The 23,829-nt window shown below is 40.9% G+C and overlaps 2 protein-coding genes across 2 annotated transcripts; one reads left to right on the top strand and one right to left on the bottom strand.

Moving 5' to 3' along the window:
- Rpf1 (ribosome production factor 1 homolog) lies at nt 1-19,667 on the top strand. Its single transcript, XM_052730893.1, has 9 exons — nt 1-252; nt 2,027-2,083; nt 3,755-3,835; nt 8,680-8,775; nt 9,288-9,441; nt 13,637-13,719; nt 14,225-14,406; nt 14,538-14,664; nt 15,191-19,667. The coding sequence occupies exons 1-9, from the start codon at nt 25-27 to the stop codon at nt 15,230-15,232; spliced, it is 1,050 nt and encodes a 349-aa protein (XP_052586853.1). The 5' UTR covers nt 1-24; the 3' UTR covers nt 15,233-19,667.
- Gng5 (G protein subunit gamma 5) lies at nt 16,378-23,829 on the bottom strand. Its single transcript, XM_052730894.1, has 2 exons — nt 23,649-23,829; nt 16,378-20,193 (listed from the first exon to the last, which is right to left on the bottom strand). Exons 1-2 carry the CDS (start codon nt 23,727-23,729, stop codon nt 20,068-20,070), a joined length of 207 nt encoding a protein of 68 aa, XP_052586854.1. The 5' UTR covers nt 23,730-23,829; the 3' UTR covers nt 16,378-20,067.

The following is a 23,829-nucleotide window of genomic DNA, read 5'->3' as shown; positions in this document are numbered from 1 at the left end:
CGGTTCCGTACAGCTGCAAACAACATGGCGAAAGCCGGGGAGAAGAGTGTCGGCGGCGGGAAGCGAGGTTTGAAGAGGAAAGCCGCCGCCGAAGAGCCTCAAGAGGCTGCGGTCGCGGGCGATGGGGCGGCGGAGAGCGGGGCGCGGCCCCCGAAAGCGGGTGCCTTCCCCCCGGGATTCAGTATCTCGGAGATTAAGAACAAACAGCGGCGACACTTGATGTTCACGCGGTGGAAACAGCAGCAGCGGAAGGTAAGCGCGCGGGGTGGGGTGGAGGGGTCGCACGGGCACGCGCGGGGTGGGGTGGAGGGGTCGTACGGGCACGCGCCGGGTGGGGTAGGGGGGGTCGTACGGGCACGCGCGGGGCGCGGGGTAGGGGGTCGCACGGGCACGCGCGGGGTGGGGTGGAGGGGTCGTACGGGCACGCGCCGGGTGGGGTAGGGGGGGTCGCACGGGCACGCGCGGGGCGCGGGGTAGGGGGTCGCACGGGCACGCGCGGGGTGGGGTGGAGGGGTCATACGGGCACGCGCGGGGTGGGGTGGAGGGGTCATACGGGCACGCGCGGGGCGTGGGGTGGAGGGGTCGCACGGGCACGCGCGGGGCGCGGGGTAGGGGGGTCGCACGGGCACGCGCGGGGTGGGGTGGAGGGGTCATACGGGCACGCGCGGGGTGGGGTGGAGGGGTCATACGGGCACGCGCGGGGCGTGGGGTGGAGGGGTCGCACGGGCACGCGCGGGGCGCGGGGTAGGGGGTCGCACGGGCACGCGCGGGGTTTGCAGGTCCCGCTCTCCAGCGTCAGCCCTTTCCCGGATGGTCCTGGCTGGGCGATCTGGTCTCTGCTCCTTGGGACGCACTCCGGGAAGCCGAGGGTCCTAGAGAAGATGACCCTCTGGCCTCACAGAAGGCGGAGGGCTCCGCACCTTGGCTTTGCCCGGCCAGCTACAGCGCTGGTTAATTTCTCGGTGTAAATTCCAAATCTCAAACTCTGCTGCCCTGATTGCTTCGGGAACTCTTACTGAAGTTAGTACTGTGAAGTGCCTATAATAACTGCGTTTGCTCGCTACCCCCTGTACTCGCGCTGTTCTGGGAGTAAACATGAGCTGAAACAGACTTGCAAGGCTTGCCAAGATCATAAGGCTTATTTGTGTCTGAATTGCAGTTTGAAAAACAAAATTCCTTATTACTGCATACATAAAAACATGATGTTCTTTTAATTTTTATTTGCTTGTCTCATTTGTTTGACTGAATCTTTTTGTAAGTGCTACGCTGCTACTGGAGTTAGTACAATGGACGTGTCATCTGTTTTGATTTGCAAGTATGAGGGAGGAATATTCTAGAAAACTACTTTGGACTGTGTGGATGCGGAGGCACTACAAAATTATATATGTATATATATACTTTTTTATAGCGTGTCAAACATTTTCTGTAGAAGTCAGGAGATACTGGTGTATAGCAAAAAGTTCCTATTGATCTTAAACGCTTATTTTGGTTGTAAAGTAGAAGAATAATTAGTGGAAACATCCTGAAAACACATCTCCCATTTCTCTTTATTTTTAGTGCTTTCCAGAAGTAATTGTTATAAACATGATCTTTAGGGTGTAAGCACTATGGAAAAAAAATACTTGTTATATGTTTGATTTAATTAGAAGCTTTATAGTAAAAATTAAAGCTACTGGAAGTGTAAATGTTCAGACTTATGTCAATTTGACAAAGCAAGCTCTTTGTTAAATAAATCCTATTGATTAGGCTGCCCATTTGTGGTTCAGTAATTTAGCTATTAAAGGAAAGTCTGTGTCTGGTGGGAGATGGTAGTATACACCTGAGATCTAAACACTAAAGAAGCAGAGGCAAGAGGGTTATCACAAGCAAGCCTGGGCTACCTAAGCAGACCTTTAAAAAGTTTTGTGTGCTTACTTTAAAAGATGACAATAATTCTCAGACTGTTCTTAGAACTGATCTGTGGTTTCAGTATAAGTTTGTGAAATAACTGCTGGCTTCTCAATATTGTTTGTTTTTATCCCATTAGGAAAAGTTGGCAGCTAAGAAAAAACTTAAAAAAGAGAGAGAGGCTCTTGGTGATAAGGTAAATAAGGTTTTTAGCCATGTAGTTTGTCTTATATTAAGTAGAATTTCCTGATACTATGTTGCTTGCTTTCTTCTAAAACATTTCAGAGGTTTAAAAATAATGTAACAAATACCTTTCTACTCTTTACTCAGTTTAGCAAACAGTGGTGAAAGCTCATTGACCGTTCTCAAAAATGTGACATGGTTTAAAATTCCCCTGACGATACCTTCCTTAGTATGTTGTGCGCAGACAATAAGCACAGTAGTGCTGTTGTTCAGGAGGCAGAGAAAGCCCTCTGTGGCTTCGGGACTGGCGGACTCCCCACTCTAGGCCTGAGGGTTTAGCTCTTGTGACTTAAAGCTAAAAGAACTACTAAATACTCCTGCATTGTTGCACAACTAAGCTTTTCATTTTTAAAGTTTTTTACATACGTGCTTAATTTATAATTTATACTTATAAAAATTTTAAAGCATGTGGTTCTCCCGACTTTTATCTCATATAAGTACCAAGTAAGAATAAGGATTTCCGAGGAAGGCAAAAAATGTTCAGACTACACAAACTAAGCATTCTACTTTTTCATGCATTGTCCAAATGGTATCATTTTAAATCATATAAAATCATCAATATTAGGCTATTTTGACCTTCAAGTTCTAATATATCATGTAATATTAGTATCTCCAAAACTCCCATAATCAGCTAATTGCAGCAAATTGGTGTGCTAATCAACTTTTAATGTTATCACTGGCCCTGGATTGAGGATGTAGCTTAATTGGCTTTCAACTTGAATATACAACTCCCTGCCTAAAAACACAACAAAAATCAGTTTTTGTACTGAAAGATGACTTCCTAGAATTATCTTCAAAGATTACTAAGGGGCCAGCAAGATAATTTAGTAAGGTAAAGGTGCTTGCTGCCAAGCATGGCAAACTGAGTTTAATCCCCAGAACCCATGAGGTGGAAAGAGAATCACTCCCACAAATTTCACGCCTTAAACAAATATACCCACCCAACGTCATAAATAATTTATCGGTTCATATTTCCTTCATATCTCTACATAATATCCATGTATTTTGAAGTAGTTTTAGTATATTCTTGTAATTCTGTTCTCCTTGGCAGTTTGTGGGCGCCATTTCTTGATCTAAGCTGATAATTCTGCAGTATCTGGTCATGTGAGATGCAATGTGTTAACAATTACCCTGCTGTACTGGACATTTGTTATATTGATGTTTATTTCCATTATGAATGACCACCTCCTACAGACCTTTATTTCTTATCATAAATTCCCCCAAACAGAATTACTAGGTCACTGGATAGACTTCTATCACATTTTTTAATAGAGTTCAGGAAGTGTAGAAACAGTCACCTGGATTTGTACCTTTGTGATTTTTTTTTCCATTTTGTTAATTTCCTTTTTACTGTTAGATATTTTTCTTAGAGATAGATAATTTTTGTGATTTCTGCTACTTCTGCCTATTTTTTAAGTCATTGGATTCCATATTTACCATGTATATGTCTCTTCAGATTGTTAAAAGGTAACATTACTCCATTTTGTTTTAAGAATTTATGTGACAGTAGTTGTGGTTTGAAATAAAGAACAGGTTGTTTGGAAGTTATTTGAAGACTAGTTTCTCAACTGTAATGTAAAATAGTTAATAAAATGCTTCTAAAATGTGGTGCTTTCCATCTTAGGCTCCACCAAAGCCTGTTCCCAAGACCATTGACAATCAACGAGTCCCCGATGAAACCACAGTAGACCCCAATGACGAAGAGGTAATGTCAGAAATTTGAATGCTCACCCTTGGTGGCTGTAAAGCAGAATACCCACTTCTTCCCTACCTCCTTGGCCCTTATCCCTCTCTTTGGTATTTGACCCTCCCAGAACGTTTGGTACGCGCCACATCATGCCAGCATGGGGACCTACATATGTTGCTTCACTTAGATCTTTCTTAAACACTGAAAATATATTTCGGTAAATTTTGTGATCTTTCCCACACTGGTTTCACGTGTCTTGTTAGAGCTACTCCTGTTCTGCGGCTTATCCTTAGGGCACACGCATCTCTGAAACATGCTTTGTTTGCTGTTTTGTAAAGAGCCATTGAGTTTTTGGGTAGTGGTCCTCTAACCATAGCTTACCTGAACTAATTATCTAAATACTGACTTCATTTTAAATTTTAGATAATTAGTTCTCCAATGATAGGTGTATTTCTTGCTTTATTTTTTTCCTACTTCTGTACTGACTGGAACTTCTGATACAACGTTGAGTAAATAGAAAAGGCAGTGATGGTGTCCTTGCCTTGTCCTGATTTGAAAGAACACTGCCGATACAGCCTCCTTGATGTGTACGTCATCAGTGTAGGTTTCCTTATGCTTACAGAAATCCTGTTTATGCTCTGTTTTGTCATGAATGAGTATAGAATTCATTCTCTGAAAATACTGAGATACTTGTGTGTTTCTTCCCCGTGATACCTTTATGCGTCTGTGGGTTTTTGAATGTTAAATGGATACCTAAATGGCATCTGTGAGTTTTCAAATGTTAAAAATAAGTATCTTGCCTTCTTGGGATAAGCCATTCTGGCTCTGATGTTCTATCTTTCTATTATACATTGTTCTGGATTGTAGATACTTGCTTAGAATTGGTATCTATATTTGAACTCATGCGTTAAACTACAGTAATGTCTCATTATCACTCCTAGTATTCCTTCTTTTTTAAAAAATTAAAACTTCACTGTAAATATCATGCAAATAAAAGTCAGGCAGTGAGAAGAGCTTGACCCACAGTCTAGTCCAAGAAAACCCACAGTTTAGTCTTAACATTTTCTCTTCATCAGGTTTGATCAGACAGTTATTTTGTGTTCCTTTCAGAGTAGGTTTTCTTTAAGCTTTTCTCTTAGTGTTTCATTTCTGTCTCCCTCTTGTTTCCTTCTGCTTTCATTGAGCTTCGTCTGTTTTTATTTTATCAACTTGCTTTTTTTTTTTTTTTGCTATGAGTGACAAAATTCCCTTTGAGTATCACTTGTGGTAAATCCTACAAGTTTTAAAATGTGCTGCTTTCATTATTAGTTTAAATCAGAGTTTCTCTTTTAGTGGAATATTTGTTGATTGCTCACAATTTATTAAGTTTTTGTTTGATTAAAAATTTAATTGGCATGTTTATTTTTGAGTCCATAATTTAGTATATACATACTATTCCTGATGATTAAATTGTAGTACATTTATGTCTCAAATATCATTTCTATGTCGTGAGAACCTTCAAACTGTTGTCTGGTTATTTTTTAATATGATAAATGGCTTTAGACACTGATAATCTTACTCTGCTCTGTTTATATAACACAGAATTGATTTTTCCTGCCTGTCTTTAGGACTCCTCCCGCCTCTCTCTGCTGGCAGATGTCATTCGCCACCAGGTCTTATTTCGTTTCCCAGTCTTCATCTTGTGTGTCTCTCTCAGCTCTACATGCTGCCTCCCCAGCCCTTGAGATTCCTAAGGAGGCGTAGGTGGTCAGTTCTAGACTTCTGATACACGTGTTTAAAGCTCTGGTTTCCCAGTGGTGGCTTTAACATGGTCCATATGTTTTGACAGCTTGCTGCTTTTCTTCTTTACTTATTCAAGAGTTTTGTTTTGATTAGTTTGGTGGGAACAAAGGAACTGGAGATGGAACCCAAGCAGCCACACTCTGCAGCCCAAGAGATTTTCTAATTTTCTTTCTAATTGACTTCAGCTCACTGATTATTGTGTATGTTAATATACAAATATTTGAAAATATTCTAGATTTCCTTCTTGTGGGTGACATCTGTTAATTCTCTCATGCTTGCTTAACACAGTTTCTTTCAGTTAAAGAGAGGTTTTTAAGTCCTGGCATGTGGTCTGTTCTGAGGATGTTGTGTTACCCTTGAAAAACGTGTTTCCTATTATTTTGGGAGGGATTGTTGTGTTGCTTGGTCGGCTGCTGCATCTCACGTATTCTTTCTGAGTGTTAATTGACTTGTCACTGAGGGCTTGACTTGTGTACTATACCCCTCAGCTGTCTGCTTCTTCAGTTACTTTGACTCTCTGCTTCCGACTTTAGTTCTTTTGTTAGCCTCACGCATTCACAATCATATTGCTCTATGAAATTACTTGTGTATATTATAATTACATTTTCTTGATGTACTCATCCTTGACCCCATAGAAAATACTGCCTTTGCATTGAGCAGTACTTCTTAGTGTCTGTTTTGTCTTATGTACATGGAGCCACTTAAACTCTCCCCCAGGGACTCTCTCCACAGGATGCTTTTCCATGTTTTGCTTTGAAGTTATTCATGGGCTTGAATTTAATGTGTATCACTTATCAAGTGCATATGGTTGGGTCTTGCTTTTTGGTCAGCCTGAAAGTTAGACCCTAATGTAAGTTATAAGCATAGCTAGACTTTTGCATCCATCCATCCCCACACCCCCAACCCCCACCTTGTTCTCAGCTCTTCCTTGGCTGTTGTGTTTGTGGTAGTTTTTCACTGTGCTGCTTTAATTCTGCTTGATTTTTAGGCTGGTGTTCTTTTAGTAGTTGCCCTTAGAATTACAACGTGCCTGGGCTGAGAGCTTAAATCTCAGCACTGGAAGGAAACAAGCAGAAGCTGCGTGTGCCTTTAGTCATCCCAGTCTGCTGTGAAGCTGCATGATTCTGCTAAACCTCGGAGAGACAGTGCTGTTAGAGTCGGTTCCCTCCATCCTGGTGTATCATACACCTGATGCTGATGGTCATCCACCACACGCTGTCTGTGAACAACCTGGAGTCATAGTGACTACTTGAATGCATCTGGAGCTTTTCAAAGAAAGCAGAGTGTGTGTCCATGTAGTTCAGTCTTTAAGTACTGCACCTTTATAGTTTAGCACCTGTTTCCTAGGTCTGCCTTCCCTTCTAGTGTCATTTCTTTTGTCTTCATGGCACATTTCCTAGCTGCTAATTACCCCCGGGTTGTTTACTGAAGATACACTTTGCTTTCATTTTCAGAGACAACTGTTCAGAGTGTCTGGCTTTCTTTCATCTGCATAAGTGTTAGTATTTTCATCAAGTTTATCTTTTTAGCCATGATTTCTTCAATACTTTCCTGCCTTTCTCTTGTGCCCTTCGAGAGACTCCCTTTACACACACGGCTGAAATGTCTGACATGCTGCAGTTCCCTCCATCCTTGCTGCATTTCTAGGATGGTTTTCTCTGTTCTCTGCGCTGGATCAGGTTGATGTCTGTTCATTCTTAGTCCACTGGTTTGTCCACCGGTTCATGCTTTCTTTAAATCATAGAGCACATTACTCAGAGCTGCTTTGCCATCTGCCAAATTTCACGTGTCAGCCCACTCAGTTATCTGCTAATTACTTCCTTTTCTATTAAGTTTTGGGTGGAAGTTAGACATCTTACACACACAATGTTGTAGTTCTAGACTGTCAGTTATTTAAGTAGTTTATTTTGGTTTTGTCTTATTTGTCAGGATCTCCCTCTGTAGTCCAGGCGACCCTGGAATTCCCTATGCAGCCCAGCTGACTTCAAGCTCATGGCAATCCTCCTGCCTCAGCTTCTCTGGGTTTACAGGAATGAGCTACTGTGCTCAGCTCTAGTTTATTTGGTAAGGACTGTTTTGTTGTTTCTGTAACTTGCCTGGGACTTCAGAGTGTGAAGTCATTCTCTCCTGGGCAGTGGCACAAGGTCTGCTGAGTTCCTGTTGTTTTGTATTTAATTTGCCTCACCACTGATTGCCCTGTTTTGATTGCATGCCTTATGGCAGTCGGTGGTTAGGCAGGTACTGTTGGACACCTGGAGTCCCTCAGACATGTACCTTTCTCTGTCTGAGCTGTGCAATGTGTGGAGGAATGCCTTCAGAGCTCCACCAGTTCTGTCTCCCTGCCTTTCACGCTCAGTGGGTTCTCAGGTCTCCCTCAGCCTGTGTGAGATTAGAGCCACCAGTGGGTTTGTGGTGACAGTGTCTGAAGTACATTACAGCTCAGACTTCACCACTTGTAAATGTCCAGCTACGCCATACTTCCCCTACACTAGGTCTGCATCCCTGGTCTGACCTTTCCCCTACCAATTTTTTTTTTTTTTTAAGATTTATTTATTTATTTATTACATATACAGTGTTCTGCCTGCATGTATGCCTGAATGCCAGAAGAGGGCACCAGATCTCATTACAGATGGTTGTGAGTCACCATGTGGTTGCTGGGAATTGAACTCAGGACCTCTGGAAGAGCAGCCAGTGCTCTTAACCTCTGAGCCATCTCTCCAGCCCTCCCCTACCAATTTTGATTCTTGTTTTCTGCTCCAGGCTACTACCCCATCCTGGAAGCTAGTCCTGCTGTTTTCTTCCACCAACACGATGAGATGGGTATAATAGCATTAGTCAGGACTGGGATTCTTGCCCATATCTGTAGGCATTCTGCAAGAATACACACATCTTAGTTTGTGCCCTGACAGTATTTTTGGTAGCTACCCAGTTTATACTCTAATTGTGCAGGTGATTCAGCCTCTTCGTGTCACTATTAATGTCACCTCCTGTGCCTGTCAGCTAACAGTCAGTCAAGCAACACTTTAAAATCCAGGCTCAGTGAACTGTTTGGTATAAAATAATCTCTCCTCTGTTCTCAGGTCGCTTATGATGAAGCTACAGATGAATTTGCTTCCTACTTCAACAGACAGACATCTCCTAAGATTCTCATCACGACATCGGATAGACCTCATGGGGTAAACACATTGATTAGTGTAGTCCATGAATTGTTATATTTAAATGGTCCATTCAGAAAAGTGTAATAGTTAATTGCCTTTGATAATGACAGTGAATAAGCTAAAGAAAAATAACTGATGATATCATGTATGGTTACTGAGCACAATTCTTGAGGATAATTTTATGACCTTGACAACTATTAACATCATGGCTGGGTAACTCCTTGTTATGAAGTGCTGTCCTGCTCATTATGGGATGTTTAGCAACATCCCCAGCTTCTGTCAATTACAGGCCAACAGCAACCCCACGCCCTGCACCAAGTGTCTCCAGATATTGCCATGTCTCTGTCTCCATGAAGTAGCACTACTCCTTTTGCAAACCTGTGTCTTTGATACATGAGACATTGCTCTGCTTTCGTTCTTGGCCTGTCTTGCTCTCTTTTTTAATATTGCCTGATTCATCATTGTTCCTGTCCTTACAAGTATATCCTTGCTCCTTCTTACTCTCAGTATTTTTTCTTATTTTCTTACAGAGAACAGTACGACTCTGTGAACAGCTCTCAACAGTTATACCAGATTCACATGTTTATTACAGAAGAGGACTGGCTCTGAAAAAAATTATTCCACAGTGCATTGCAAGAGATTTCACAGACCTGATAGTTATTAATGAAGATCGAAAAACACCGAGTATCCTTTGGGTTTGTTTTTAAGGAAATTTTCCTGTTCCTTTCCTCGCCTGTTTTTAAACATATTTGAAAGACTAGGAAAGGATTCCTATCACTTTTAGAATGAACATTTTTCCATAGCATTGCATCTCTATCCAAGATGCTGTAAGACTTTTTTACTCATGAAAACATTTATCAGGCAAGTGTCGCAGCTAAAACACTGCTGTAACCTTAGTAAAGGATATAACAACAGTCAACCTGCCATAGTACTTCAGGCCAATAGTCCTGCCTACTAACAACACTGTTGCAGCGACATGAGGGGAGGAGGGCTTCGTGGGGACACTTGAGCCGGGTCTAATGAATGAGATGGGAGTCATCAGTGGGGAAGGAGGCGGCATGAAAGCTCCGGCCCAGGAGACACCATGTAGTTGGGTATAGCTTCATCTTAGGGTGTCAGGAAGCACATCGTTCTGAGGAGGGAAGCCGTGCTATGTGCTCGGTGGTGTGCGTGCTAGTAACAGTGAAACTTTTTCTGTGAGTCTCACATCCGACATAAATGTCATCTGACCTCAAGGTATTTCCGTTGAGATGAAAGAGTTAAAATATATCTAGATTTCTTTTTGTAGTTGCTATTATTTCTTGAATAGTGCCTATAATTTCAGTATCTAGGAAATGACCAGTTGGGTGAGTCAGATTAGTTAAAATTTGTAAAAATAGCAATAGGACTATGTGTTCTGCCATAGGACATTTTTTTATACACTGTTCTAATACAATGTATTTTTTAAATCCATTTTTTCACAGCTTTCATTGTTTTTAATATAACTTAAGTATATTGTTTTGTTTGCCTGTATTAGTTTTCCAGAAACTAAAATAGACAAAAACTCACTTTTTAATGTGGCATTTGCTGTCCAGATTATGATTTGGTTTGGCTAGGTTATTATAATTTTTTGTATGCCTAATTATTCCAGAAAAGAACCTTTTTTTTTTTTTTTTTTTGGTTTTTTCGAGACAGGGTTTCTCTGTGTAGCTTTGCGCCTTTTCCTGGAACTCACTTGGTAGCCCAGGCTGGCCTCGAACTCACAGAGATCCGCCTGGCTCTGCCTCCCGAGTGCTGGGATTAAAGGCGTGCGCCACCACCGCCCGGCCCAAGAACCATTTTCAAAGTGATTGCTGCCTTTGTAATTGCTTCTCTAAACAATATGGCAGGGTCTGTTTGGTTTTACAGTTGTCATTTACAGCTGCTAATAACAAGATTCATCAATTTAATGTTTCCTCTTCGCTTTGTATTTCTCATAGGTTCACAACTGACGCTGTCTCTAGCTTTCACAAAGCCCACCTTGTCTTGGCAAAATAAGTCTTTGTGTCTGAAACGTTCATTATTTTGTTTTCCCGTTTGATCACCTTGTAGAACCAGCATTCAGTCTCCTTTCTTCATTACTGAAACAGGCACAGTGACTGTTTTGCATTATTTGTGTTTAACAATACAACTTCTGTATGTACCAAACAAACAAAACCAATTTATTTAGGAACCTATGAATTTGGAATCTGCACTTTGCTTTTGGCACAAGCCACAATTTAATAGGAATGTTCTAGATAGAATTCAAGCTTTTACAAAGGTTGGAGGAAATTATTTCAGATCTACTGGTCTCCTTAATTTTCATGGTTTTGTGAATGTGCAAACAGTAAGAAAGTACTTGGCTATATTTCATGAAGTTGAACTTTAACTAGAAGAACTCAATATTTGCTGGTAGCTTGTTTAAAAATAAACAAAACCCAGTTCTAATACTGAGGTTAACAGAAGTTGGGGAGAAAGGCATTTTCCTGACTTATAACTGCCATTTTAGGTGACGGGCACTGTGGTAAGTTAATTCTGACTGCATGAAAAGGTGGCATTTGCAGCAGTCCTTAATGGAGAAGCAAAATACTGCAAGTGTTTGAAATAACGGGCAAAATAGCTTCATTATATGTGGTATGTAAGATTGTATGAGGACCTTCAAGTCAGGAAACATTTGGGAAAATTGGATATAAGAAATGTAGTTTGGACCTACATTACTGTGTCAAACTAATGTCTATTCTGAACACGAGTCAATGGTGACAGATGGTAGGAAATTAGCTACTGCTATTGAAACTGCTATGTAGTTCTTCTCTTGTCATTAGAAAGTGTGGGGGTGATAAAATGACCCAGCTTAGTACTTGGAGAACCAAGGGCCAAGTCCAGACTTATCATCTATATTAGAAACTGAACTTGAAGTAGAGAGCACCAGCTGTTACCTTATTTTAATGATACAGGTGGAAAGTATCAACTAAGAAAAGTCAGGATGGAAGTGGTTATAGAAGTGAAAATGTTAAGTGAGAGCAGTAGGTGGATGATTGACAAGTTGAAGAGAACTGATGATGGCAGTATTGTCTTGTAAATCTCAGATTGTATGCACAGATGGAAAATGGTTTGGATTAGGGATGGTCTTAATTTTCTGCTGCTGTGACAAGCTGCCATGACCAAAGCAATTTATAAAAGAAAGCATTTAATTAGAGGACAGCTTACAGTTTCAGAGAGTGGGTCCATGATTATCATGGCAGGGAGTATGGCAGCAGGCAAGCAGGCCCATGGCACTGGAGCATTCGCTTACATCTTATCTACAGGTTTGAGAGGGAGGAGGAGAGAGAGACAGAGAGACTGGGCCCGGTAAGGGTTTTTGAAATCTTAAAGCCCTCCCCAGTGACACACTTTTAAGGCCACACCTCTAACCCCTTCTTAAACAGTCCACCAACTGTGAACCAAACATTCAAATATATGAGCCTATGGGGGTCATCCTCATTCAAAACACCACGTTTTTAAAGACTTATTTATTATGTATACATGTATATCTGCATGCCAGAAGAGGGCACCAAATCTCATTACAGATGGTTTTGAGCCACCATGTGGTTGCTGGGAACTCAATTCAGGACCTCTGGACGAACAGAGCCAGTGCTCTTAACCACTGAGTCATCTCTCCAACCCAGTTGATGCTTTTTTTAAAAATTGGGTGTAATATAGCTTCTCCTGGCTGCTTTTAGTCCATCAGTTTTCAACCTGTGGGTCACGACCCCTTTGAGGGGGTTGAACAACCCTTTCACGGGGGTCACCTAAGACCATCAGGAAACTCATATTTACATTATGATTCACAACAGTAGCCAAATTACAGTTATGAAGTAGCAACGAAATACTTTTGTGGTTGGAGGTCATCACAGCGTCACCTGTTTTAAAGGATGGCAGCATTTGGAAGGTTGAGACCCACTGCTCAGTAAAGACAGCAGCCAAAGGGTTCAAATCCAGGCCTCAGTAAGCTGGCCTCATCCCTTTACGTACTTTTTAATTTTGAAATTTGGTCAGAGCTGCCCAAGCACAGTCTTGAAATTTCATCCTCTTGCTTAAGTCTCTGGGCAGCGGGACTGCGGGCCTGGGCCGTCGTCGATCCCAGTTTGTGTCCTGTCCACCTGCTTAAACTAAAAGCTGCTGTTAACTGAAAGCCGTGGTCAGCCACCGGCTGTCAGTTTTGCCTACTTGGGCGGTCCCTGGGCACCAGCCATAACTTACTCTGGTGCCACAAACCCTTGAGTGCTGCTCTGTCTCCTGTAGCTGAGACTCCGGTGCTTTTGGCTGCTCTACTTGCTGGTAGGCAGGTCTCTTATATTTAATCTGTAGTTTATAGTGTCTAGCATCATTCCGTTCATGCTAGACTAATGGGTTATAAAGGTTGATTTAAGTTCTCATTAATCCGAAGAGCTTCTCTCTTCTTAAATAGCAGCTTTGACTTTGCTGTAACAGGAATTTGCGATCCTATGATCCTCTTAGGTCCTAATCTTACAAACAGGACACACAAGTGGAGGTGAACTTACATAGCATTGAATCCCATCTTTTTTCCTTCTTGAGTAGTGGTCATTGGATAGACTTTTGTTGTTGTGTACTTTCACTTTGAAAGCCCAGGATACCCTATTGTGAATGATGCTATTTAATTGTAAAAACAAAAAAACTAAGATTATTGTAGATTAATACATATTTTCTTATAAGATTTGATGTGGTTGGACTTTGGTTTGGTAGGAAAAGTTCAGCTAACCCAGAAGAACAAATACATCCATCCACTAATTTCTAGGTGCCCTCAAGCATACAGAAGACAACTTATTTATGCAATTTAGGGCATAAGCTATAATTTGGTATGCTTCTTAACCTTTGTGAACAGATGGCCTTATTTTGAGTCACTTGCCAAATGGCCCAACTGCTCACTTTAAAATGAGTAGTGTTCGTCTTCGTAAAGAAATTAAGGTGAGTCTTATGTACTCTTTGATCAATACTGATCTCAGGTTATCAGTAGATGCTTAAGGATCTAATTGATTTTAATTATTTGATCTTCTGATGACAGCAAGTTGTCTACCGAGATATGTTGCAAGACCATAGACAATTTTGATAATAGCAGTAGTCCACGTTGCCATGAATGTTTTTATAGTAGGGTTTACTTTAGGATGTGTTCAATACATATTAAATATATCTTTGTGGGTTTGATAGGCCATCTCTTACATTTTTGTCATTTAAAAATTTTTTTAAAGTCAGGATTGGTGGCTCCTGCAGTAATCCTAGAACATGGTGCCTGAGGCAGAAGGAGCAGTTTTAGGGTAAAGCTGAGCTAAGAAGTGCCAGACCAGTCCGAGCTAGAGTGAGACCCTGTGTAAAAGCAAATTATTTTTAATGTTGTCTAAATTACGGACCCAAAATTATAATTATGCATTTTCTAATTCTCTTTACTGGGTATTATATTTTTTAATTTTTCCAGAGACGAGGCAAAGATCCCACAGAACATGTTCCCGAGATAATTCTGAATAACTTCACAACACGGCTTGGTCATTCCATTGGACGCATGTTTGCGTCTCTCTTTCCTCATAATCCTCAATTTATTGGAAGGCAGGTTGCCACATTCCACAATCAGCGGGATTACATCTTCTTCAGGTTTCACAGGTAAGGGCAGATGTTAACTTGGACTTTTTTGTCAACATAAACCTGTGTTCTGATATAATAAGTCCTTTAAGCTTTGCCATAGAAAATTAGTTTGAATGAACCTAATTGTTGTTTAACTTTTGTTTCTGAAGATATATATTCAAGAGTGAAAAGAAAGTGGGAATTCAGGAACTTGGACCACGTTTTACCTTAAAATTACGATCTCTTCAGAAGGGTACCTTTGATTCTAAATATGGAGAATATGAATGGGTCCATAAGGTATGTGGTGATTGCTCCAAAGCCCATTTTAACATATTATTTACATGTTAAGGTGTGTGAGAGAATCTTCTCCCATGAACTAGAAAGCAGCAATCTGATGTGGTCTCTTGGGCTGCTATTAACCTGGATTTGCTTGAAGTGGCCCAAAGCACAGCGATCTTTAAATGAGACCAACACCAATGTAGGAATGGGCAAGTCTCAGGCCAGCTGCCCAGCAGTGTCTGAAGCCTGGTGACTCTGCTGCACTGTTTGAGAACCAGCGCTGTTGGACATTTGGAAAGCATCTTAAGACAGATGAGAATGTCTGTAAATCGTCCTTTTCTGCCTAGTTAGCAGCAGTGCTATTTCTGCACTACACACAGGCTTAGAACAGAAATTCCCAGCAGTTAAATCAGCCCTGAAGACTGACTGTCGGGCTCACACATACCCATAGTGTCGGCACTGTTACTCATAAAGATCTATGAAAGCCAGCCTTTACTATCTCACCAAAGTTCTTCTTCATTGTCTTCTCCCCTTTAATTTTCAGCCACGGGAAATGGATACAAGTAGAAGAAAATTCCATTTATAAAGTACTGAGGGAGTAGTATTGAATTTTGCTGGACAGGCCTGTCTTGAAAAACATGGTAAATTATTTAACAAAGCACACTTTTCTAAATGATTTTGATTTTGTAAATCTTATATTTGAACAAATGACCAAGTGCCATGAATTTCTACTTTGTTGTTGTAAATATAAATAAATATAATTTTGGTGAGGGTCTAAAACTCCTAAACCTTGCTATCATTTTACGTTAATTGTGAATTTTGTTGGAATGAAGATTCAAACTTTCTAATTTGCACTCCCAAAGAACTTGTAGGCTAGGAAAAGTGTAGCCCTGATTTAATACACCAGTCTCAGAGGCCAGATTACCAGGACTTGGCACAAAGTTACAAGTCACTGGAGTTAACCTTTCAATTCCTGTTTTCTTGCTCAATTTTACCTAATTACCATCTACTGTCCTACTTCATTCAGGTATTGTCTTGAGTTCTCAAGTCCTGCCCCATTTCCCTGTTCCTCCATACCACATACAGTTTCTCTGTGTAGCTCTGGCTGTCCTGGAACTCCTTTTGTAGACCAGGCGGCCTCGAACTCACAGAGATCTGCCTGCCTCTGTCTCCCAAGTGCTAAGATTAAAAGGCATGTTACACCATCATCCAGTCAAGTTCTTGATTCTTCTAAGAGGACTCTTATTTCCAAAGTGAAGCAACTACCTTCCTGGTATAACTGCTAAATACACTACAAAGCATTTTGTTTTGTTTGGAATCTTTTGTTGTCTGTGTGAGCCCAGAGGACAGTGTCAAGTGCCTGTCATCCCTTTCTGCCTCATTTATTAAACAGAGTCTTTCATTAAACCTAGAGCTCACCATTTTAACCCATGCTGGTGGCCAACAAACCCTCTCCTCCACGTGCTAGGGTTCTAAGCATTCATAGCCATGATCAGCTTTTTGTATAGGTGGCAGGGATCTGAATTCAGATTATAATCACATAGCAAGAACTCTTACCCACTGGGCACCTCTCCACCCATATTTGGAATATTTAAAGTAATTCCTGTAACTAACTGAAAGAAACTGGAAGTCTCCCACTCTTTGAACAAAAATTTCCATTTGTTCTATAAGTTAAGAGCTGGTATTGAAAAGATTAATATACAGTGCATTTCATTAACAGTAACAAGGCCAGAAATTTGTATGCTGTTTTATTGTATGCTATAGCCAGTGTATATAAAATAGTTAAACCTTGTGAAACAGAAATCCATGAAAATTCAGAGAGGTAGATGTTAAGATCTGACAAGTAGAAGATTGTATATTATGGCACGCGTTATAGAGAAGCTTTTGTACAGACTTCAAATTTAGTTCTCTTGAATGTCCACTGGTTCATGAAAAGTGGTTTGAGAAATCTGATGGGAGGAAAAAAAAGATAAAAATGTTAAAAAAAAGTTATCGATACTTTATAACTGATATTTAAGCAAGGACAATTGTTTTTTATTTTTGAAAATGGTTTATGTTCTGCCTATTTTTCTGAGTAATAACATACAGATGATCCTTTTCAACCTCACAATGGTGTAAAGGGCTACCTGGGCATATTCGGTAATGCTGTTCTTCTGAGATGCTGTGTAGTAGCAGCAGTGAGGTGACATTCCCTAGTCCACTCCAGGACCAAGACCGGCCAACTGCCAACCCCTCGCTGTGCTGCTAAGTCAGTAGACTTGACAGGTGAGAGTGTGATGTATTTTCAGCTTACTATGGGGTTGCTGGTATACACCTACCATAAGGCAACTGCGGTGATAGATTGACTGGGTCTAGGAGAGAAATGGAGCCAGGCAGTGGTGGCACACACCTTTAATCCCAGCACTAAGAAAGTTGAGACAGGAAATGATATGGGAAAGGTATGTAAGGCTTGAGGAGACAGGAACTAGAGCCTTTTCAGCTGAAGAAGCTCATTCGGCTAGAGGCCTATTGACCAAGGCTTTTTCAGGCTGAGGAGTCCTAGAGTTAAGAGGTGTCTGTGCCTTATTCTGTTATCTCTCTGATCTTTCAGCATTTACAATATCTGGCACCAGGTTTTTTATGATAAGACCTTTAGAAATTCATGTTACAGTCAACCCCTCTATTTCTAGGCGGCTCACTTGAATATCAGTTTATAAAGGGTTTTTTAATTAAATTGAGCCTAAGCCTATTTGTTTACTTTTGAAGATACAATCTACAAAACGCTCTAAAATCCAACTTTCCCCTAGTTCTTACAACAGGCAAAGTACCCATCAACCCGTTTTATGGAGTCTTATAGATGACATCTCTAAAATTACTGAAATATACTTTTTCATAATAAAAAGGCAAACATAAAAACATTCAATAAGGAAAATCCAAAGCTCCTTTGGAAAAATGATTTATGATGAAGTCACTTCTATTCACCTACACACAAAAAACATGCAAGAATCCTGAACATACTGCTGTCAGCAGCATCAACAATCTTACTGCAGCTCATTGGAAGAATGAATAGACAATCTATGTATGCGGCAGCAGAATACCATTTAGCAGCTTAAATGACTGAACAATCCATACAGGATAAACACAGATCTCAAAAATTAAAGCAATAATTATATACTTAAAAACAGTATTATCTTGATACTATAAAATACAGTTAAGTTCATGTATATAGGGGAAAGAAAAAACAGGCATAACAACTTCACAATAAGTTACTACAGAAAGTAGTAAAAGTAAAACCTGTTTTTAAAAACTAACAAGGTGTAAAAAAATAAAATAAAATTTTGAGTACTTCATAACAAACACTGAAGAAGTACAGAACCTCTGGGGAAAAACAGAAGAAAACATTTAACTTCACTTAATAGCAAATTGAGCGTGCACCACACACACACAACCATCCATGCCCTGAGTGGAAGGCCAAAGATGAGCAGTGATAATCAAGTATTATTAAAACTTCCACGTCTCTGTTTGGTAGTTTCACCACTAACGTATACAGCCAGCCACCAAAATGTCAGCCTTGGCCATGGCCTCAAACTTGGAAACTGATACTAAGTGAAGTAATTACCATGTTATAGCTCAGCTGCTGAAAGCCCTGTGAATATTTACTGACACAGAAATGCTCTTAAGAGGAAACACATTAACAACAACGGTCATTTCCTTTCTGCATCCTCTGTTGCTAAATTACTTAGGTTGGTTTTACTTTTAAAATCTGAGTATAGACGCCAGTGATTTTCTTTTAGTCCACGTCTTTAATGTCCACTAGACCATCAGCAGAGTTTACAGGGTCTGGAGCCTTAAACCTTAGAACCCCTGGGTTATAATATGGACTTCAGGAAGGCGATCTGGAAATTCACTGACAGTTTTAAGGAGCAGTGTTGCTACATCTAAATACCCTTTCCTCACCCTAAATTGCTTCAAATCATAATATCCAAAGTTTTCCTTACTGCTGGAATTAACAGCCTTAATTTTATTTTGAAATCTGGGTTCTTATCTCAGTCATTTATAAATGTAAATCATTTAAACACTGAAGTGTGGACTCTTAAAAACAAAAAAAGTATTAATAGGACTTCAGACTTAACATTTTTTATTAGATGAAAATAAATTAATCTGTAAAAATACAAGAACTGAGCCGGGCGGTGGTGGCGCATGCCTTTAATCCCAGCACTCGGGAGGCAGAGCCAGGTGGATCTCTGTGAGTTCGAGGCCAGCCTGGTCTCCAAAGCGAGTTCCAGGAAAGGCGCAAAGCTACACAGAGAAACCCTGTCTCGAAAAACCAAAAAAAAAAAAAAAATACAAGAACTGAGTCTAAAAAAGAATTTTTAGTAAATTATAAAAATATGAAACTCCTTGAGACCCCCAGTGAATATTGCCAAAAGCCAGAAACTATTAACACTGTTAAATATAAAGATATGAGCTGGACTGTTAACACTATTTCTTCATGGAGAACCTATTACCTAAAAGCAGCTTCATTCCCCTTCTCCTTGATGTTTCAAAAAGCCTTGTATTCTTAACTAATCATTATATTTACTGGAACAGTACTTACACTTCCTGAACACTCCCAGATCTACAAAGCCTATGTAATAAGGTATTTTAGGAAGCAGCTTCCTGGACTTTGAGTCAGAATGTTAGTATAAGGGTGTGTACTACAACAAAGTACTTTTTAATACACAGTTTAAGTCTGCTTCCCAATTCAATACCATTAACTAATGTACCAAAGATTACAAATGACAGACAGTATCCTTTAATTACATTTTAAATTAGCTGAAGCAGTTTTGGCCACATCTTTAGATCAACAGGTTTTTTCACACGTGGTATTTGATCTAGAACATGAATATAAACTCTTGACAGATGTACTAAAGAGCAAGTGATTCATTGTCTTAATCCTCAAATCCAGTTCCCTGCCAACAAGTGCAAATCTCTCTCTCTCTCTCTTTTTTTTTTTAAATCTTTTCTCAACAAATGGAAATAAAGGTAAAACCTGTTCCTTATTCCAGATGCCTGTGCCGTGTTTGCTTATTCAGGTACCCCAACCACCTTGGCTCTCTTACACAGTTTATTCAGAGCCACCAGTATTGACAGAGTCGGTCCTATAAGGACTATAAATTTTGTTAACGTTTCAATTTGATAATGTACAAACACATGTCTGTGATAGTGGAGTTTTGTGACTCTCCCATACCTTGTTAGAGTTACATAGCACTCTTTATAGAAACGTAGTCTTTATGATTACTAATCAAGTTTTCACTATACTTCAAAAAACAAGAAATTTGGAAAACAAAATTATAGGGATAGATGTTGTCAGTGCTACAAATAAAAACCTAGAAACCTAGCTGGTTCTTCTTTTATATGGAAAGGGGGTGATAGGAAGAAAACTTACCTCAAGATACATGACTACAAAAAGGAGCAGACTTTCTGGGGTCTGAAGGGATTTGTACTTGAAGACACTCCAGTCAGCAGAGGGTCATGTTGAGCATTCTGCAGACAAAACTGTTTCAAGTCTGCAGCTGCCTGGGAAACCTATAAATAACAATGAGAGTGGAGAAACATCCATTGGTAAGGTTTAATGATCTTTATACATCTGAAAACAAAATAGACAGCACTTCAAATAATTGACAGCTAACAGTTCCACACTGGCTTATACTTAAAACACGTAGTAAAAGAAACTGGTTTTACTATTTTTTCTACTTGCTGCAGGCATCAAATGATTCAATATGAAATACAATCCCCTTTATCTGTAGAGCACAGCATGTCTTGTTTTTATATGACAGGCTGTTCAACAAACCCTAACAGCTTGATTTGGGGAGCATAGGATTTGTTTTGTCTCATATAGCCCAGGCTGGCCTCAAACTTTTTATGTAGCAAACAGCCTTGAACAGCTGAGCCTCTTGACTCTACCACCTGAGTGCTGGGATTTTTAAAGGCCTGCCCCATCAAGCCAGGTTTATGCAGTGCTGGGATCCAACTCTGGACTTCCTGTATTCAACTCTGGACTCTTCTGTATTCGTAGGCAAACACTCTAACAACTGAGTCACATCCCTAGCCCAATGGCTTGTGTTTTTTTTATTAAAAGTAGTACGTAGTATTAGTAGTTCAACAAAAAGATTAACATAGGGAAACTGTCTTGAAAGCAAACTGGAAATGCCCATGAACCTGAGGTAACAAGCACAGAACGCAGACAAGCAAACACTTCATTACAGTCTTCAAATGTATACCCATCCATATACTGTCTTGCATTTAAGTGAGACATGCATTCATTCATCTAAACACCTACTATTATATATATTCTGGTTAGGAAATCTAGGAATATAAAAAAGAATACTGAAATCCTATTTGGCTTCCACCGTATACATATAATAATACTGCCAAATCACATTTGAGGAAAGTAAAGTGTTTTTTGAAGACAGGCTACTCAGAAAGGTTGTTCAACTGGGCCAGAGTTTTACCTCCAGAACCCACAGAAAGGTGGAAGGAAAGAACCGACCCTGTAAGGTGGTTCTCTCAACTACCTCCCTGTATGCACCATGGCACATACGCCCACATACACCATGCATACACAACCCTTTTTAAATTAAAGCTGTTAAATTAAGGTACACTTAGCTTTTCAAGTCACAAGAAACAGGGTGGAAGGCTGTCAGTGCCAGGTTTTATACCTACAACAGTTGAGTTCAAAGCCAGTCCGGCTCCTTAGAGAAACCCTATCTATAACTAGTTGATTGAATACAACTACCAACACAACAAACTGAATGGTTATGTAGACCACGAGTGACTAAAAATGCACCAAAACCATCTAATTCCCCTATTTATTCTCAATCTCTGCTATCTCTAGGGTAACTCTAGGTGTTGTATCCTTAAAAGTTAATAGCATTATTAGATACTCTGTATCAAAAGCCCCTCAGGTAACAGCTATATTGTTACAGAGGATCAATCATCCTGAGGTAAGTTTAAACTCAATTTGAATCTACCTGTGTTTGGCTTATATAGTAATTCAGGACAGTAAGTCCCATGTTTATTTGTCTCTGAATGTAAGAGGTTCCTGCAGTTTTTAAATCTTGTACAAACAGCAATACCCTGCTTTGCCCCTTAAAAGTACCTACTGTATGGAGGGTAAAGTATCAGTTTTCAGTGTTAAACCATTTGGCTTTGTTGGCATCCATCAGTAAGCATAAAGTACCTGTTAATTCCTTTCCCACAAATTTTCAAGTACCATTATATATGGACAATACTTCCAGGCACTGAGAATAATAAAGAACAGTGATATGCTAATGTTATGTGACTAATAGTGCAGTAAAGAAGAGTGATTAAATGACAAGGTAGTCACTCCAGGGAAGGTGTCTCTGAGTTGACATTTTAGCTGGCATTTCAATGGTAACAAATCGAGCTCAATAACCACAGTGAAAAAAACAGCATTCTAAACAGGAACCTTGAGACTGAAATGGAAAAGCTGCTAGTACCCAAAACACAGTAACAGTCACTATCCAGGAAGCTGACACAGTGGAACTATTAATCAGGCCTCCAAATGTCCTGACCTACCTCTGGGAGTTTGGTAAATAAAGCACTTGGAATTACCAACTAAACAAATGCAGCACGAAGTTTATGCTGGCTTTAAAATGGCACACACAAAAGAGGTACCTAGCATACGCATGGCGTGGATGATGTGAAACGGCACCTAACCTAATTTGGGAACCTAGGAAAACTCCTTTAAATTCCTGAGTGAGATGTGCTTTGCCATGAGAACTCCAAAATGTGTTTATTTGTGGTGGTTTAAAGGATCCCAATCGGAAGACTTCAGAAGAATGAAGATACACAAGGCAAGATCACGCTAGGAAATAGCCACTGAGCAGCTAGGGGTTTCCAGGAAAAGGAAGTTCTGGTCTGAGAGCTCATTTCTTTGGCCACTAGAGCCAAGTACCATTGCTGTAATTAATACTGCATTCATCTGCCTTTTTATTTCCTTCCCCAACTCACTATTTTTTTTCTTCCTGGCCTACCTTATGATTGTTACATTTTATGAGTGATGATGACCAATAGGTTGCTTCAACTTTCAGAGCTCTATCTGTCCAAGACGGAGTAAGTCAGTTGGAAGAGGTGAGAATCTGATTAGGGAAATGGAGTCCAAACCAAGACTGATGGGCGTCTCCCTATCCTCCTAAGGTTCCCACAAGGAAGTTAGTTATGTGGTCTCTGACATTTCTACTTAGGGAAGCTAAATAGAAGTCCTCTCCACATAGCACATTGGAAACAAAGACTAGCCTGCTGAATATAAAATCAAATCACCTTGGAAACTGGCAGCTTCTAGCAGGGTGATTTATACTCTCGTTTCTTTTTATAATCACGGGAAGTATTTTACATGTTACCCGACCTACTGCATAAGAAAGAAGCCAATCTGTTTAGGATTTTAAAAATAAGCGAGCACTCCTCAGAACAGCGTTTGAAAGCCTGGCTGTCTATCAATACGGACACAAGAACTTTCCCCAAAAGTCAACAGCCCAAGACAAGGAAATCCTAACAGACGGCAAAGTAAGACCGACCCAGGCCAGCGCTAATCAGTCTCGGGCATGTGAACCAGTAAACAGACACCCCGGCAAGGTCAGATCCGAGCAAACTGTGCCAGGCGGTTCGAAACACGCCTTTGTTCGAGGCTGTCCTGAGCAAGGGTGGTGTCCTTAGACTCCCGGGCCGTTCCGCAAACAAACTAGCCTATTAAACCGTCGTCTGCAGTTACCCGCGCAGTCTCGGAAGTGTTCGAAGGCCGCGCTCTGGGACTAAGTTTGGTGACGATCCGGGGTGAGAAGTGTGAATCGAAAGTCGGGGCCCGCAAATCGAGACCCGCCGGGGCAGGGGAGAGTGGGAGGAAGGGAGGGAGGGCTCACCCCTCCGCCGCGCGGCCCGCCGCAGCCCGGGCCGGAGCTCCAGGCGCCGCGTTCCGCCCACGCTTCCCCACCCCGGCCCACCGTCCGCGCACGCCCGCTCACCTTCACGCGGTTGAGCCCGGCCTCCAGCCGGAGCTGCTGAACCACCTTCTTCATGGCGGCGACGCTGGAAGAACCCGACATGGCGCTCGGGACAGCCGTGCCGACTCGTCAGGCCAAGCGAGGGGCGGCAGGTCGCGGGGCGGCGGGGCGGGGGCGGGGGCGGGGCTCCGAACTTCGGCTA

Source organism: Peromyscus californicus, unplaced genomic scaffold (assembly GCF_007827085.1).
Source record: "Peromyscus californicus insignis strain IS unplaced genomic scaffold, ASM782708v3 Scaffold_9__1_contigs__length_137607984, whole genome shotgun sequence".
Taxonomy (NCBI): domain Eukaryota; kingdom Metazoa; phylum Chordata; class Mammalia; order Rodentia; family Cricetidae; genus Peromyscus; species Peromyscus californicus.
The sequence above is the reverse complement of the archived record's forward strand: the minus strand, read 5'-3'. Positions and strand labels throughout refer to the sequence as shown.